Source organism: Ursus arctos, unplaced genomic scaffold (assembly GCF_023065955.2).
Source record: "Ursus arctos isolate Adak ecotype North America unplaced genomic scaffold, UrsArc2.0 scaffold_8, whole genome shotgun sequence".
Lineage (NCBI taxonomy): Eukaryota > Metazoa > Chordata > Mammalia > Carnivora > Ursidae > Ursus > Ursus arctos.
This window is the reverse complement of record NW_026623100.1, coordinates 21330226-21349301: the sequence shown is the minus strand read 5'-3', so window position 1 is coordinate 21349301 and position 19076 is coordinate 21330226. Positions and strand designations below refer to the sequence as shown.

At 38.1% G+C, this 19076-nt stretch overlaps 2 protein-coding genes across 8 annotated transcripts in view; one reads left to right on the top strand and one right to left on the bottom strand.

Annotated features, from left to right (window-relative positions):
* ERLEC1 (endoplasmic reticulum lectin 1) overlaps positions 1-4088 on the bottom strand; it is a 32726-nt gene extending 28638 nt beyond the window's left edge. For 2 of the 3 annotated variants that reach the window (XM_057309481.1, XM_057309480.1), the window contains exon 1: positions 3732-4079. In XM_057309481.1, coding sequence (XP_057165464.1) covers positions 3732-3941 — 210 coding nt within the window. In that variant the 5' untranslated portion in view covers positions 3942-4079. Of the gene's footprint in view, positions 1-3731 lie in introns of all 3 variants that reach the window. The other variant, XM_026486118.4, reaches the window with a different exon arrangement.
* A 14-nt stretch (positions 4089-4102) lies between these two features.
* ASB3 (ankyrin repeat and SOCS box containing 3) overlaps positions 4103-19076 on the top strand; it is a 101295-nt gene continuing 86321 nt past the window's right edge. Inside the window, exon 1 of one of the 5 annotated variants that reach the window (XM_048222640.2) lies at positions 4103-4269. The gene's annotated coding sequence lies outside the window, so the exon portion shown is untranslated. Of the gene's footprint in view, positions 4325-19076 lie in introns of all 5 variants that reach the window. The other 4 variants (XM_026486144.4, XM_044378137.3, XM_048222641.2 and 1 more) reach the window with 4 other exon arrangements.

The following is a 19076-nucleotide window of genomic DNA, read 5'->3' as shown; positions in this document are numbered from 1 at the left end:
AAGGTCTAGGTAAGGGGTAATAAGAAATAAAAGCCATCGCTTATTTGAAGATGCAAAGATTTGTCTTTCATTAGTTTTGGAAGGGTTGCTTTCCTCTTCAATAAAACAGATCAAGTAACAATTCCTCTATCTGAAAACTGCTGAAATAGTGAGTCACTTATTGGGATCACAAAGTAAAAATTTTAACAAACTTTACCCTTTTTCATAACAGAAATTACTGGGAAAAAGTTAACCTTTTCTCATTTTCTAAGTTAAAAAAACTTTTTTGATCTGCTACTAAAAATGTTTCCTTTTGATTTAGTAAAACAGTTCTTTAGGAACATGAACTATAATAAATTCTGACTGTACAGAATTGCAGATAGTGTAAAAAAGTTGTTCCATATAATACCTTAATGTATTTTCAATGTAAGAGGTCCTATTAGTGATTTGATAAAAAATGAGATCTTAATATAATGAAACTAATCCAAGGGGGTATGGTACTTTAAGGTTAAGGAACTTAAAAAATATGTTGGCAGGGGAGAGATTGCTAATGTTTGACAAGAGTCTGGAAGAATTAAGATAGAGGATGAGAGACAAGAGAAAAGCTGTAAAATAAACTCAGTGGTACAACTTCCCAGTATATATAAACATGCTTGGAAAAAAAAAAAATGCTTGGAACTATGGAGTTGGTTACCATTCTTCCCAAGCATAGTGTTTGGGATAAGTTGTTTTCGTTTGTTTGTTTGTTTTAAAGTAGGCTTAGAGCCCAACACAGGGCCTGAACTCATGACCCTGAGATCAAGACCTGAACTGAGATCAAGACTCGGAGGCTTAATTGACTGAGCTATCCCAGTAACCCTGTGGGAAGTTTTTGAGTGGGAATACATTTCCAAAGGAAGTAAAGAGAAAACTGGACTTATTCTGTGGTTTTACTTCGGTGAAATCTGTGAACTCTGTGAAATAATGAATAGTTGAATAGTTTAATGACACAGAGATGGTATTTCAGAAGAAAAATATATACACACAAAAAAACTGAATGCTAAAACCAGTAAACAAAGAATATCATAGTCATTAATTAACATAAACATTAAAAAAATACAGTTTTTGTGCTTAATAACTTTTCTAAGTAAATTTGAAAGCAAGAAGATTATATTTTGTTTTGATATATCTGAATGGGGAGATGATTTAAAGCACAGAATTTTACACCAAAAAAAAAAAAAAAATTCACATCTTCCAATATAGTCTCTTCCAATTTCAGATAGTGAAGAGATAAAGGCCCTTATCCTAGTTCATACAGCTGCTTAGTTATATATGTCCAACCAACTGGCCCGTAAAAGAAAGTGACAGTGCCAGGTGAGGAGGGCTGTAGTGTCAATTACATAAAGTAGGGAAGGGAAGCCTTAAGATTAAAAGGCACTAAAAAAAAAACCCAAAAGCCAATGATAAAGACTCTTACAGTTTATTTTTCATGAGGGCCACAGACAACTTTTACCAACTCACAGAAAAATCTCCAGATTTTCCTCAAGATAACTTTAAAAAAAATTTTTAAAAGATTTTATTTATTTATTTGTCAGAGAGAAAGAGAGAGAGGGCGCACAAGCAGGGGGAGCAGCAGGCAGAGGAATCAGCAGGCTCCCTGCTGAGCAAGGAGCCTGATATGGATGTAGGGTTCAATCCCAGGCCCTGAGATCATCACCTGAGCCGAAGGCAGACACTTAACTGACTGAGCCACCCTGGCGTCCTTCAAAATAACTTAAAAAAAAAGAAAAAAAAAATCTTCAGATGTGCCCATCTTAGATTATGTTACACTGCCAAAGAGAATTAAAAATTAAAATTAAATTGACAGGTATGTGAAAGGTTGGTACAGGATACACTTAAGACAGATCTTCCATAAACTCTTTTTAGCCAGCAAACACCAGTGCCAGAAAGAAAATAGAATAACAATTTGGTAGTAACCTCTAAAAAGGCCAGTTTTAGTTATCGACTTACGAGTCAGGAAGTTTTCAGGGCTGCGTATCAGCATATGATTTTTAAATAAAAAACAAACAAACAAACAGGGCGCCTGGGTGGTTCAGTCTGTTACGTGTCCGACTTCAGCTCAGGTCAAGATCTTGGGGTCCTGGGATCGAGCCCCAAGTTGGGCTCCCCGCTCAGCGGAGAGTCTGCTTGTCTCTCTGCCTATATGCCCCTCTCCCTGCTTGTGCTCTCTGCGCCTCTCTCTCAAATAAGTAAATAAAATCTTAAAAAAAAAAAAAACCTCGACAGGTGCAAGAGTAAAATACTTTAATGACCAGAACATTCTGTAACACTTCTCATGTTTATTCTGTGTGGTCTTTTGAAACGGTAACACAGGTTGGACTAAATTATTCTCACTTCAAGACTGCTAAAGTTATATCTCACTTATAAAAAACTTTTACATAAGTTTTATTTTATTTAATTTTTTAAAAAAGATTTTATTTATTTGAGAGAGAGAGAGACGAGCAGTGGGGAGGAGCAGAGGGAGAAGGAGAAACAGAGCAGGGAGCCAGACTCGGGACTTGATTCCAGCTGAAGGAAGACGCTTAACCAACTGAGCCACGCAGGCACCCTCTAAATATTTTAATATAACAATACTTCATGGCATTAATACAAAGATAAACCTGGCTTCTCAGAGAAATATTTACTTAATGTTGAGAACCACTGAACTACCAGAATAGGAGAACTGAAAAGAGGGGTGGAGAAACAAACAAGAGTGAAATATTTGCAAAAACTAATATTTGTAAAAAGAAAGCTGTTGTGGTAACCATAATGTCTGTTACCCTGGTAAATCTTGCTTTGACATCATGCTATCACTTGCTCTTGTTTCAGTGAAGTAGTAATAGAACAATATGGTAATAGAACAAAACAGTCATCCCAAATGGAATGACTGCAGGTAACTGGAATAAGAATTTTTAAAAAGCTTTTGTATTTTCCAAGACTTCAATTTGAAATAAATTAATTAATTACTACACTGTAAGCATGTTAAGTGTTTTATTGGCCTACAGTGGTAGGAAGACTTTTCAGCAGAGCACTCCCCAAAGACAGGAGGACCGCAAATTTTCATTACTGTGAAGTTATAAAAATGTTCATCACTCTAAGAAAACTGATCACAGAATCTCATGCCTAAATAACAGTCATTAATGCATCAGCACTGTAAAGGTTATTCTGAATAGAATGTCATTAACATCTCAAAGACCAAATAATTCTCTATGCAACAACTTTGGAGGAAGAGCTGTGAGTCTGTACATATGCACGTGTGTGTATACAAGACAGAAATAACTAGTAGGAGAGAAGGAACTCATATCTGCAGTACCACCGGTTGTGTGGGTAGGGTGGTAATACTGAAAGAGAGAAAGCGGCTGGTGGAGGAAGAACTGCAGCTGACTTTCTAAGAGAAGATAAAATACCTGTGCCTGACGTGATTCTAAGAAAGCTTCTTCCACGGGGTGGGAGTGTTGGTAAGCAAGGTCTAATGAGACAGATTTAAAAGGGGAAGAGCAGGTGACCGCTGGATCCTCTATGCTTAGCATGGATGGCACAACCACATAATGTGTTCGCTAAACACTTGCTGTATGAATGAATGAATGCAAAGTAAATGAACGTTTGGATTAGGGAAGCAGGCATCCCCCTGCAGAGGTGGTTCTGGAGGAGAAAAACGCAGGTACCGAGGGAAGGGGGCAAACCCTAGTGCTAGGAGGGAGAGAGATGGCTACAGGACTCGCGAGGGCACTGACCAGAGAGAACTCGGTGCCGGGCCAGTTGACTCGGAAAGGGATGTCATCGCTGAGCTGGGGGAGCGCTCGGCCGCCGCCGGACGCCTCTAGGAGGCCGCAGAGGACCAGTAACACCGGCCCGCCTGGGACCAGACTACGCGCGCCGCCTCCTCCTTCCTCCATCCTCCGCTGCCGATTTCTCCAGCCGCCAACACAACCTCCTCTGCCCATACAGGAGAGGAGGGGGAGGAGGAGGAGGAGGCGGCGGGACTACTAAGCACCCAGGCAGCCCGGGGCCCAACCGCCGCCACGTCTCCTTCCGGAGAGCCGGGCAACGCCACCTCCGCCCCCTTGGGCCTCCCGCCACCGTTTCCGGGGCAGGCGGCATATCAACATCCGGGGCCATCAAGCCGTCCGCCTACGGAAGCCGGGACGCAGGTCGACAGTCTCGAGCTGGGGGGAGGGGAGGAATCGAACGTCGCGGCCTCCCGGGAGCTGACTCGGAAGACCTGGGCTCAAACCAGGCCTTTCTGCGCAGAAGTGACGGTACCGAGAGTCGGTGAGTCCGGGAGGTGGCGGCCGCTCCTTCCTGCCACCGCGCGGCTCTCCAGCGGGTGGGTGGCGGCTTGGCCCGCACTGGAGCGGGAAGAGCGTGAACCGGCGGGTGTAGTCATTAGATGTCAGAATTCGAGGTGGCGATGAAAAATGAGAAGTGGCGGTGTTTGACTTAGCTACCCTCCAGCTGCTTTTCTTTCTCCTTTTTTCCGCACGTAGCATCTGTACACTTCGTCTTTCCCGCTTTAAGCTTCTCTCCGCCTCTTCTCCTGTGGGTTGTGGTCATCTCCGTTTCTTGCAGCCATTGACTTAACACAGGGCGATTTGCTCGGTCTCTGTAGCGCTAGCTTAGGGGATACCCGAGCTGAGGAATCCTGTCGTACCCCAGTGTAAGAACGCTGTGATTCTCTGAGGTTGGTATGGAAGGAGACTCCTCGTGGAGAGGGCAGCTAGACATCACAGGCCTACGTTTTCACCCGTGCGGCTTCTCCTTCATCCCAGAGTTGACATATTGGGTTGTTTTTTTATCAGGGAAGCTGGTAAATTCCTTATGTGAGGTTCAGGGCCAGGAGAATGTGAGGTTATGAACTCACCTGAGGTTAAGACACGTCTGACTGCGTTCAAAATAAGACGAAAAATTTTAAATTCCCCTTCTCTCTTTTAAAAAATGCCATTGTTTTCATTTCCAGTATAATGGGATGTACGATGGTAGCCATAGAGCATCTAGAATCGTCTTTCTGGATGTGCGTAAAGCTGGACTCCCCCCTAACTCCTCGAATTTGAACCAAATCAAAAAGCAGGAAGGGCAGACTTATTTTTCATCTTAAAAGTTTCCTTTTTTAAAAATATAAGGAATCCACAGTTTCAAAGGAAATTACTTCAGGGTCCAGAATTGAGGTGTTGTTTATTATATTTGTATAGTACTTACTAGTGCTTAATATGCGCAAGACCAGTGGGTTTGGTAAAATGGCAAATAAGTGGGTCTCTGCCCTTTGTCCCTCTTGGTCTAGCAAGGGAGATTACACAAATAATTGCAACCTATTGTGGTAATAAAATAGTAGTTAACATTATTTAGCATTTATTGTGTACTAGGCCCTAGTCTAAATACTTTATATATATTATGAAGCAGGTACTGTATATTATAGAGTAGAGGGGTGTAAAAATGGAGATACAAAGAAGGAAGCGAGGAACTCTAGGGTTGGACAGTAAAGGCTTTCCAAGAGAGGTGACATTCGAACTGGGGTTTTAAGGATTTACAGGAGTTCAGGCAGATTGAGAAGTGCATTTCAAGCATAATTCTTCTTGATGATCCATTAGGACTTTTTGGTGGAGTCAGAGGACAAGATAGGATGGAATCATCAGCAGGAGATTGGTACCATAGAGGAACAGAGGCAGTCAGGTCAGGGAAGGTTGCATATGTTCTGCGGAAGTGTTTGAGCTTTATCTAATAGGTCAGAGTTATTGCAGACTTTTTGCATTGGAATCATCTGATGTGACCCCTGTTTCTCAAGTATGCAACGATTAATTCCAAATGGATTAAAGATTTAAATGAATCACACACAAAAAAGAGAAAAAATACAAGAAAATTTAGGGGTATAGTTAATCTTTGTGAGTAAAATAGGAAATCCTTATGTCATGAAAGAAAACGCCATATTTGAGTAAATAAAAATGACAAATACTTGTAAGGAGCTGGTTTAGTCTCTGGGGCTATAATAATGGAATCTGGCTCAATAAATCTGACTTATGTTCAAATAAGTGGGGTACTTAAATAACAAATAAGATACTTTTTGGTACTGACAAATGCTGTTTAGAAACTTGGGTTGTATGAAAGAGAATACCTCTGATATGTGCTGCTTAGGTAGATGATAAGAGTAAACTTCTGTGAGGAAATAACACTGGAGTGGTGACTTGAAATGGTGACGAAGAAGTCACACCAAAATTTCTAGGCAGAGGTCCTGCGGCAGGGATGAGTGTGGTGTGTTTGAGGGACAGAAGGAAGGCCTGTGTGGCTAGAGTGTAAGAGGGATGTGGTAGGAAATGACGTTTGAGAGGCGGGAAGAGGCCAGCTGGACCAGTCCTTTAGGCAGGAGAGTAATAAGGCCTGATGCATATTCGTGAAGACCATTATGGCTGTTGTGTGGAAAATTGGCTATAGGGGATGTTATGGGCTAAATCGTGTTCCCCAAAGGATATGTTGAAGTCCTAACCCCTGGACCCTTGTGAGTGTGAATTTATTTGGAAATACGGTCTTTGCAGATGTAATCAAGTTAAGATGAGGTCATATTGAATTAGGGTGGGTCCTAGTATGGACACAGACAAGACATACAGAGAGCATACTATGTGAAGATGGAGGGAGAGATTGGAGTATGCATCTGCAAGCTAGGGAACACTGAAGATTGCCAGCAACCACCACCAGTTAGGAAGAGGTAAGGAAGATCCTTCCCAAGGGATTTCAGAGAGATCATCACCCTGCTGACACCTTAATTTCAGACTTAACCCCTAGAACTGTGAAACAGTACATTTCTGTTGTCTTAATCTGTCTGGTTTGTATTAATTTGTTTTGGCAGCCATAGGAAACTAATATAGGAGGCAAGGGTGGCAGCAGGGAGACCAGTTAGGAAGCCTGTAGCAATGGAGAATGGAGAGAAGTGGCCTGCTTTGGAATACATTTTTCAGTAGAGCATCTTGAACTTGCTGGTGGATTAGATGTGGCATGTTCTTTCAAAGATGACTTGATGATGTCTAGATATTTTTTATGAGGAACTGGTGGTGCAGTTTATGGAAAGAGGGAAGAACAGAATGTGGACTGGTGGGAACCCTGTGTTTTTGTTTGTTCTACTTTTAATTTTGAAATAATTTCAGATTTACATAAAAGTTGCAGGAATCGAACCCAGATTCCTCAGTTGCTAACATTTTACTGAGTACGTGTTTTGATTACAATAACAATAATTTATGGATCAAGAGGTCTGTTTTGGACATGTTAAGTTATAGAGATTGACATCCAAGTGGAGCTAACAAGTTGGCTAGGTAAGTCTGAAGCTCAGTGGGGAGGTCAGGGCTGGAGCTATAAATACCATTGTTATCAGCATATAGAGGTTATGTGAAAGGTTAACATGCAGGTTAAAGCCTTCATTTTGGCTGAGGACATCTCTGGAATACAAATGAGGATAACTCAGGGAAGAAAAGGGTCATTGCAACATTAAACACTGAACAGCATTGAAGAGTTAACAAAATGGCCTGGAAGGTGTGCCCATTAACACAGAAAGAAAATCAGTGAACTGAGATGTGAAGAAAGTCAAGGGAAAGAAGTGTTTTAAAGAGGGATTAATCAACTAGCTGAGTCAAATAAATGCTGCTGAGGGGTTGTAATAAGTTGAGGATAAGGTCGTAACCACTGGATTTGGCAGCGTGGAGGACGAGTTAAGGGAAAAAAGGCTTGACTGGATTGGATTGAAGTGGAGGGCTTGCTAAGTTATACATTAAATCGAAAACAATATGTTTTTGCATTTTAGCAGATTGTAGTCCAGAGTTTCTCAGCCTTGGCACTATTGACATTTGGGCCAGATGATCCTATGTTGTGAGGGGCTGTGTTGGGCATTGTATGATATTTAGTAGTATTCTTGGCTTGTGTCCACTAAATGCTAGTAACAGTCCCTCCCCATTCAGTAGTGACAACCAAAAATGTCTGCAGATACTGCCGAATGTCCCTTGGCAGGCAAAATGGCCCATGGTTGAGAACCACTGGTTTAGACTCTTAAATGAAAACCGTGAATATTCATGATAAGTTTTTAGGTGATAGCTCACTGATTGAGAAGATATTTAGGGACAAGCCGGGGACCTTTCTAGCACCCCAAAAAAATTGGCAATATAATGAATACCTACTTTGCTTATAATATAGATGGTCCTGTTTGTATTGTATTTTTGATGATTCATAAGACATTTAATCTTACCTTGTACTCATGTTATTATTATGCACATTGGTTATCATCCTAGAGGATTTGGATATAGATATGTAGAAGATTGTTCTGAATCAGTATTAAACCCATCGTTGCCTAGAAATTGTTATTTTGAAAAAAGTCAACACTACTTCATTTAATAAGCTTTTACTTTTTGTCATATAAACACAGTACAGTATATGCAATTTTAAATTTCAGTTATTTTAACTTTCTGATTCATTGATTATGGAAAAATTCCCCTTTGTTTGGCAAAGCTACCCTTTTCTGCATATAAGGGAGTTAGTCTTAATGGAGCAATTTTTGTTGTAGAACTACAGATCCTGGGGAGGGATCAAGAAAGTTGTGTAGTTGTGTAGTTATTCATCTAACAAATATGGTTTGAAGGCACTGTCCTAAGTACTAAGGGTGCTATAAAAATGATGTAGATATAGATCAAGTCCATCAAAACATTACCACCTAGAAAGGAAGGTAGGACTCATACGTAACTAATAATATTAAAATTGAGTGAGAAGTGTTGTTAGAGAAGTACTGTACAGATAAAGTATTGTGGACATTCAAAGGAGGGGGTGATTACCTCTGGTGAGGGATGAGAGGAAGGAAGGGTAGAAACCACTGAAGTAGTCCTGGCATTTGTATTGGACCTTAACAGATGGTAGGATTTGGATTTACAGAGCTGGGAAAGGCCTATTTTAAGTGGATGAAAAAACATGAGCCCAAGATTTATTGAGATCAAAAGTAATTTGGTTTGAGTACAGGAAGGGAGCTTGGGAATGACATGTTTAAAATGTGACAAGGGTGACATTTCACCCTGGTGGGAAAAGGATGTTTTAATTAATAAATGCTGCTAGTATAATTTGCTATCCATTTACAAGAAAACCAACTAGATCTCCTCTTCATAAAATACACAAAAACTAAATTGTAAATGAGTTAAATATATATCTATCTATCTATATGAAGAGATTAGGAGAATATTTGTGTAACTGGAGTAGAGATCACATTTTTTAGTAAGATAGGAAATCCAGATACTATAAAAGGGAAAGATAGACCTGCTTTAATAAATGTTTTAAAATTAATAATTTCTGTTAAAATTAAAAATGTGTAAACCTTTGGCCTAGTGATTTTACTTTTTGGATTTGCTGTGATACATAAGAATGTAGGTACAAAGATATTCATTGTTTCATATCTGTAGTGGCAAAAAAAAAAAAACCAACCCTCTGGATATCTGATTTTCCAACAATAAGGCTATGGCTGAATAAATAATTATATACAAACTGTGCAACTGAATAGTGAGGTGATTAGGAGCAGAGGCTTAGGCGTTAGGCCAGTCAGATTCTGATCCCAGCTCTACCACCTAACCACATGTCTGACGTTGGGAATGTTACTTAACCTCTTTAGAGCTCAGTTTTCTTATCCTTCAAATGGAGAAAATAACAAATGGTAAAATGTAAGAACTAAAAATGATTCAGTTTCTTTATTTTATTCATGTACAGTTATTGTGTCTAAGCACTGTTTTAAGCAATTAATAGATATAAACTTATTTAATTGATTCAGCCCACATAATAACCCAAAGGTAGGTTTTACTGTTTTCCCCATTTTACTGATGAGGAAACTGAGATATAAGTTAAAACAATATTCTAATATAATTCACATACACGTAAAGTTAATATATTTATGCCACACTCTATAAAGTATGGAGCAAAAAAGTATCCAAATTTTTATGAATCACAAATGAGAACCAAACAGTTGGGCTTTGAGTTAAAAGTTACCCAAAATCTCTCTCTTTTTTTTTTAAAGATGTTATTTATTTATTCGACAGAGATAGAGACAGCCAGCGAGAGAAGGAACACAAGCAGGGGGAGTGGGAGAGGAAGAAGCAGGCTCATAGCGGAGGAGCCTGATGTGGGGTTCGATCCCATAACGCCGGGATCACGCCCTGAGCCGAAGGCAGACGCTTAACGACTGCGCCACCCAGGCGCCCCCCAAAATCTCTTTATTGTTTCTCATTTAGACATAGAAAGGGCAAAACCAGTAAAAACAAAGCTCTTTGCTCAACTGAACAGCTGGTGTGCAGTCTGAGGTTGTGCAGCACTAATTACTCTAGAGGCTGCCTAAGAACATAATTGTCCTTTTCTTTTCATTTCCACTACTGATTTTTTCCCCTCCAATTCCTCCTTTGAATATAATTTACTCTGCAGTAATAAGAAAGAAGATATAAGAGAACTGGGATGCACATTTTGGGAAAAATAAAGGAAAAGAAAAGCTTTTGGCCTTCAGACATTTTTGGTTAAAATATAACACAAACACAGGTGACAGAATGCCAGCAAATATACAGGTGCACATGTGAATATTGTATTTGTTTCTTAGGTACAGGGGGAAAAAAGGAGAGTGGACATTTGATTTCAAACCAGGCTAGCATTATTCTTTTTTTTAATCCCATGCTTTATATTTTTAAGTTTTTGCAAAGAATTTTCTACAAGAATGAATTTTTAAAACCAAGGTATACCACAACAATGGTGTACAGCAATACGTATGTTGTATTCTTGCCAAACCTAAGAAAGTAATCAAATCCCAAATGTGGCATCTTGTACAGGACCACTGGCCTGGACATTGAAAAAAGTCAGTGACTAAGAAAAGGAGGCTCCTATATAACCCAAGACGTATACTACTCTTGCACCTTGGAAAAATACCAGTAATTTCAATTTTTACAATTTATTTACCTTTTTTCCCTTTCAGTGTCCAATCAAAGTCATGCCTTGCATTCAGTTGTCTTAGTCTCTTTTAAACTATAACAATCCCCTTTTGCCATCTCTTTTAAAGCTCACTATTATTTTTCTGTACTGCTAAGAAAGTAACTGCTTCCAGTTAAACTTATGACATGCCAGTGAGTATGAGACTCCTCTCAATTTCAGAAGTCATAAAATGAGATAAATGTATTAATGAAATATAGCAAATTGCCAAAGGCCATCACACTGGTAAGCAATGGGACTGGATATCAGACTACAAGCAGTCTGGCTCCTGAACCCATCCTTTTGGCCACAGTGCTATCGTTTTGTTATCAATGAATTATTACATGTAAGGTGGGTTTTTTTTTGTTTTTTGTTTTTTTTTAGCATAATGCCTCCTATATATTAAGTATGTAATATGTGTTAGCTTTTATTATCATTTTCACTACTTCTGCAATCTACTGTTACTACATGTTTATAATATCTACATTCTGTGACTTTATTCTCATCTTCTGTGCTTTGTTGATGGGTTGATTCTTAAATATTGAAAACCTACAAACTGTTTAAATATTATAATTATGCAAGTACTATTCACTTAAAAAACCCAGAGGTGTAATTGAAACTGCAGAGAAGGTAATGTAAGTGTATTAATCCCCTGCCACTTAAAGTGTCCTATTATCTTCCTAATAATACTGCTCTGTTTGCTAAAATGAATTAATTTTGGTCTTGAAGAAACATTGAGCTCTCAAACATTTTCTTCTAATATATATTGGTTGCTTTCCAAGTCTGTAGCATATCTATATTCTGGGGTTTCACTTATCAGTCATCTGGGTCAAGACTACTGTTTTGTGTTATTCCATGTCCTCCTTTATTTCAGATTTTTTTTCTCCATGTCGTTGAAGTATAACTAATTTCAAATAGTATTTTCAGAAAGGATAAAAAGCAGGTAATTTAATTTTCAGAGGCTTCATATATCTGAAAATACAATTATATTGCCCTCTCAATTAATTGGGAATGTAATTCATAGTTCAAAATCATTTTGTTTTGCTCAAGAGTTGAAAGACATTTCTCCTTTGCCTCTTAGCCTTTGGTTTATTTGATGAGAAGCCTAATGCCAGTCTGGTTCTCTTTTTTCCAAAGTGATATGCTTTTTTATGTGGAAGATTTTATTAGACTCTTTTTCTTTATCATTGGTTTTATGATATTTTATGAGAGTGTTTCTAGGTGTGGATCCTTTCTCATGTGTCCTTCATGGCAGTCCATGAGTTCTGTTTGCTCACTTCTGGGAAATTTTCTTCTATTATTTCTCTCGCCATTTTCTCTGTTCTACTTGGAATTCTATTTAGAGAGATTCTTCCAAATTGAGAAAAAGGACAAAAAGAAAAAAAAAATTAAGTAATATGGAGGATCTATCCAAGATGGCCATTTTCTTGATTATCAGTTCTCCTTTTTAATTTCTTTTTTCAGACCTCAGAAAACGTTAGTTTTTTCTTCTATTCCCATAGTTCCCAGCTGCTCTTTTTTTTTTTTTAATTCCATTGTAGTTAACAAATGGTTATATTTGTTTCAGGTGTACTGCAGTTGGTCTTTTTTTTTTTTAAGATTTATTTATTTTAGGGAGAGAGAGTGTGTGCGCGCGCGCATATGAGCAGGAGGAGAGGCAGAGGGAGAGAGAGAGAATCTCAGGCAGACTCCCTGCTGAGTGCAGTGCCTGAAGCAGGACTCGATCCCAAGACCCCAAGATCATGATCTGGGTGAAAACCAAGAGTCAGACATTTAACTGACTGAGCCACCTAGGCACGCCTGCAGGTGCTCTTTTTTTAATGATGCAGTGCCTTCATGAATTTCTTTTAGGATATCACTTACAAATTTTATTTTATTTTATTTTATTTTATTTTATTTTATTTATTTATTTTATTTATTTATTCGAGAGAGAGAGACAGCCAGCGAGAGATGGAACACAAGCAGGGGGAGTGGGAGAGGAAGAAGCAGGCTCATAGCGGAAGAGCCTGATGTGGGGCTCGATCCCATAATGCCGGGATCACGCCCTGAGCCGAAGGCAGACGCTTAACCGCTGTGCCACCCAGGCGCCCCTCACTTACAAATTTTAAACATTTATCTTCTATTCCCAGAAATAGCTGTGTTTCCTTCAGGTCAGTTGTTTATTTTCATCCTTTTTTCTTGTGCTTTTGCTTTTCCTTAAAAAAAATTTTTTTTTTTAATGATTCTTGAGCACAGTATCAATTGTTGGGCCTCACTTTAGGGTCCATGGGTGAAATGCAGGAAAAGAACTGCGCCCTCCTCTCCCTCAGCCTATGTCCAAATAAGGAAGGTTTTGTTAGGGAGTATGAAGATGCTCTAATGCTTTCAGGGTAGATTGTTAAATTAAGAGAAACAAACATGGTTTTAGCTAGAAATCAACACTATTGCTGATATTTTTGTGTAAAGGAATGGAGTAAGAGGTTTGGGTTGGCTGTTCCATATACATCTTTTAATCATCCTAATTTCATTTATTTATTTGGTTTATTTATTTATTTCTCTATTTATTTATAATCATCCAATTTTAATCCTACAGACTGCTTGTGCTCTCTCTTCGTTGTTGTTTCCAGGTTTGGTACTTCTCCAGGCTCTGCTGGCAGGAATGTCTTCTCCATGGGTGTAGCCTTCTTGTGGGTGTGTGCATGTTTGTTCAAGACTGCAGTTTTTCTGCACTGGCTTGATCCCCAAAATAATCCCATCTGTTTTCTCTCTTCTAGAATGAATGAATGCGTTTTAGAGGAATTTTGGTAGGAAGTGGAGGAAAACAATTGTCCTTAGTTTGTCTTATACAGAGTAGATAATTCATAGATTATTTGTTGAATAAATCAGTTAATGCTGTTGAGAAAATTGGACAAAGCAAACTTTTGTTTAAATTTAAAACATTATGACTGTAGGGTATGGGTAATTAAATGAATCCTTTTTCTTTTACCATTTTTTTTTAAAGACTTTATTCATTTATTTGACAGAGAGAGAGACAGCCAGCGAGAGAGGGAACACAAGCAGGGGGAGTGGGAGAGGAAGAAGCAGGCTCCCAGTGGCCCCCATTTTTATCATATTTTTTTATCCTTTTAATTTATTCTATTTCGGGAAAGAATCTTATTGAGGTTAAAACTTACCAGTGGAGGGGCGCCTGGGTGGCTCAGTCATTAAGCGTCTTCCTCGGGGCCTGATTGGGATCGAGCCCCACATCGGGCTCCCGGCTCTGCTGGGAGCCTGCTTCTTCCTCTCCCATTCCCCCTGCTTGTGTTCCCTCTCTCGCTGGCTGTCTCTCTCTCTGTCAAATAAATAAATAAAATCTTAAAAAACTTACCAGTGGAGGTACAAAATGAGAAAGCTGCCTTCTCTCACAATTTTTTTTTTTTTAAATTAAGAGCCTTAATTCCATTTTGTTCCTTTTTAGTGTTTAGCACAGTGCTTGGTATGTTGTAAGTATTCAATAAATGATAGTTATTATTATGTTTAACTTAAACCTTTTTGTCTCTCATTTTCATCATCTAAGAAAATGAGAATTAATATATGTATCAACGGAATAGATTTTGGTATATATAGTATTTGCTACATAAGGTTAATTATTATTCTTTGATCCATGAATAGCTATTTATTTTTTTCTATGAGGCTTTCTCTGATCTTATTAGTTTGAATTAATAATTTGCTGTTCTGTATCCTGCTTGTATTTTTTGTCACCGCCTTTATGCTAAATAACATTGATTTGCTTGGTTGTATGTGTTTCCACCAAACGTGTTTTTTTTTTTTTTTAAGATTTTATTTATTTATTTGGCAGAGAGACAGCCAGCGAGAGAGGGAACCCAAGCAGGGGGAGTGGGAGAGGAAGAAGCAGGCTCCCAGCAGAGGAGCCTGATGTGGGGCTTGATCCCAGAACGCTGGGATCACGCCCTGAGCAGAAGGCAGACGCTTAACGACTGAGCCACCCAGGTGCCCCTGTCAAGTGGGGTTCTTTTTTTTTTTTTTTTAAGATTTTTATTTTTATTTATTCGACAGAGATAGAGACAGCCAGCGAGAGAGGGAACACAAGCAGGGGGAGTGGGAGAGGAAGAAGCAGGCTCATAGCGGAAGAGCCTGATGTGGGGCTCGATCCCGGATCGCCGGGATCACGCCCTGAGCCAAAGGCAGACGCTTAACCGCTGTGCCACCCAGGCGCCCCCCAAATGGGGTTCTTGAAAGCTGGGAACTCTTTTTATCTTGGTAGTCTTAGTGCATAGTTACTGCTTGACACATATCACAAGTCCCTCATTTTTTCTGGGTCTTAATGGATGAGGAGGATGGAGTGACTGGAGCATGGGGTGGGGTACATTAGTGGGAAGTGAAATGTGACAGATATGCTGACACCATATTATAAATAGTGGAATACCATATTAAAGAATTTGAAGTTTGTTTAGTATGCTTTGGGAGGCATTTTTGATTATTGGCCAAATTAGTTTCCATATTTTAGAAACATAATTCTCCTTGCAGCGTAGAGAATGTATTGGAAAGAAGAAAAGAGATTGGAGGTAAGGAGAAGATGTAAGAAATTCTGGCTCTTGCTACATTATAAGGTTCGCATTTTAGCTAAGAAATCTTCCAGCTCATACTTGAAGGATAGATCTTACCATCATGTAATATTTCAAGCCACATCACAGATAGGCTCCAGTGCTTCCCTGCTAACTTTTCTTTGACTTCCTAAGAAATGTTATATAATGTTTTTCGTAAAAAAAGGCTAAGATTTTGTGTATATTGGGAAGAATCATTCATTTTTCTCTAAAAGCTTGTAAATTGATGAGTATCTTAAACCTGTTTGTTGTATTTTCTGTTCTAACAGTTGTTCAACATTTAATGTGTGTCATGTGCAGGGAGGTAATGTGAGACAAAATTTTTCTCCTTGGGAAAAGAGATGAATTCTGTTTTTAGTAGGCTAAGTTTCAGGTGCTTGTGTAGCTCAACTGGATATACCTTACATATAATACATAGAGTCATGAAGAATTTGAGGAAGATTGGAAGTTTTCTTAGGAAGGTTGGTAATTGAAACCCAGGACTTGTGAGTTTGTGTATCTGATAAACAATCTAAGATGTGAATACAATGAAATGTTCTGCTGTTTTGGCCTCAGTGAAATGAGATGCTTGCTTACTAGTGTCTGGCACATCAGACTTGTAAAGGGTGAAACCGAAATCTTTGGGTTAAATCAGGAAAGAGTCATTGGAGACCGGGGACTACACTGATTCCGTGAGTACAGTAAGAGCAAAGGTAGATTGGAGATTGGAGGGGCATTAAGAGTAGTTGATAGGGAAATAGAACATTGTAGTTAAAGAATTCTGTGAAAATAGTAAAATTGGCAGAATAAAAGAAATTATAGGGGTATAATCTATAACTGGAAAAACCGTGTATATGTAAATGGTTTTAATCCATTCTGTAACTGGAAAAACCAACGTTTTTCCAGTAATAGAATGTTTTTATATATGTTGTTAAACTTTTTACAAAGACAAGAAGGTTCAGTACAATTAAATGAAACCACCAAGAGATTAGTGCTGAGTATATGTTTTAGAAAGGGAAAATGAACCTTAAGAATTAAAAAAACCTGAAATGCAATAAAACTTATTTTCATCATATAATCTTGACATACAGAAGAATAATTTTAGTACTTGTCTCTTGAGAAGTTAAAATTCTTTGAAAAGTAGCCAGCCACAGGATTAAAAAAAATCATCCCACTAATCTTTGCGTTTCTAATGTATGCTAAGAGTGAATTTATTTTAAGGCTTTAGAAATGCAGAAAAATAGATTGTTGAGAGATGAATAAATACATAGAAAATATAGTCACAGTATTTTTAGTGAGAAAAGATAAGCATAATTGAAATATTTGATATGTAGATTTTAACATGATGTGATAAGAGGGCATTTTAAGTGCATCCATCATTTGACTGACTTTGAAAGAATCAGGGATGATAAATTACAGGAGTATGATGCATTGATATTCACAACTGTTCCAGAGTTATAATTTAAAAGCTATGTATCCATGGAAAAGAGAAATCTTAATATAATGGAATGAAATGTTGACTATAAAATGTTTGAAAAATTTCTAATAGACCAAATGTGGTTCTTAAATTATAGGCATGATCGTAATCATTATCAGTCTCAAAGAGATGCTAAACCCATGTACTCTGAATATATAATGTAAAGTAATACTAGGTAATATTTATTATTACATCAGGTATTGCATAATGCTTTACATATGTTAAAATTAAACGAGCACTTTCAAGATGTAAAATAAAACACATTTCAGGTACTTTATTAGTAGAAAATAAAATTCCTTTTTAAGATGAAATGCATATCCTATAGACAATGGCTAAATTTTTAAAGTCCGTCTTAAAGAAATGGGTCACATTCGTACTTTCACGTATTCGGAGTTGCCATCACAAACCTTTGTTTCCCTAACTGGTACCTTTTTATCTGTGGAGGTGGTGTCTGGATGGTACTTACCGTTGTTCGTGGTAGATCAGAGAGTGGGAAAGGGAAACCTAATAGTGGCCTGCAGTAGGAGTGGAAAGACCTACTTTAAAAAATCTACTCCATTAGAGATTTATATTAAAAGTTTCTTTCCCAATGCAGGGTTTACACTCATACTTTTTCTGAATTCCTTAAACTTGAAACTTAACTAGTAGCTGTACTCTGAGGAGGGAGAGTCTTGAGTTTTGTGTGTGTGATTAGGGAGGAATGAGAGAAAATGCTTTCAAAGTGCAGAGAGAGTTTTGCTAACAAAAATGTTAGCCTCTAGGTAACTTGGTACCTGTTTATGATTCCTCCTAGCTGGGAGGCTTCAAATCCTAGCTTCTCTCTAATAAAGTACTATTTAACTTCTCCATTTTAGTCATGTTTCTCCCCATCCCAGTGAAAATAAATATCCCTGTTTCTGGGCTCTTTGGAATATGGCCTCCCTATAAATGTTTATGGTACACCATATGTAATTAATATGTCACACATTTTCTAGTCTAACTTGTAACTGAAAGCCTAGAAAGACATATAAATGGGGATCCCCAAGTTATCTCTTGCCCTTTATATTCTGTAATAATTATGTACGAAATGATAGAAGAATCACTTCGGGGAGTCCCAAACTCCTTTGGACTTAGGTTTGTTTGAAAAATGAAAGGCTATATTTCTGAATTCACCTACATGATTCTGAGCTATAGAATGTGAATCTTTTTTTTTTTTTTAAACATTTTATTTATTTATTCGACAGAGATAGAGACAGCCAGCGAGAGAAGGAACACAAGCAGGGGGAGTGGGAGAGGAAGAAGCAGGCTCATAGCGGAAGAGCCTGATGGGGGCTCAATCCCATAACGCCGGGATCACACCTTGAGCCGAAGGCAGACGCTTAACCGCTGTGCCACCCAGGCGCCCCTAGAATGTGAATCTTGGATTGGCTCATTATATTTGTGGGAATCGATATACATCTATCAAAATTAACTCTTAACATCTTTATGTAACAAGCTACATACTATTTCATTATCCAAAAGTTAATTTTGTTTACCTCCTGAAAAAAGGGTGGTGAAGCTCAGGTGGGTTTTTAAATACATTCTAGAAAGATCTTGTGTTTTAGAGTGAGAGAGACCTGGATTTCTGCTAGTTAACGTGTGTGTAACTGTGCAAGGTACTATGGAAACAAGCTCAGAGGAGTTACCTAGAAAATGCTTCCAGGTGTAAAGTGCCTAGCATATCCTTATGAGATACTCATTAATGAATGTTAGGTCCTTTTCTTGTTTTACAGGACAAGTGAAATGCCTCCTGGAAAACTAACATTGAAAATGTTGGGAAAATATTTAAAATAGTTATATAGCTGAGTAAATTACCAAGTTAGGTGTTAATAAATAAGAAAAACATGGAAAGGACTACTTTTCCTACTGTGTAGGACAACTTAATGTGAAAATTTTCTGTATTAATTATTAGTTATGCTGGAGTTTGAAGAGTTTATTAAGTTTCATAATAAATTTAATGTGAAACTGAAATTCTTTTTATAAGATTTATTGAGACTATCCTATTGAGAAAGAAGGAACCTATAATCAGAAATTATCTTGATTAGAATCAAGATCAATTGTACATGAGTTAA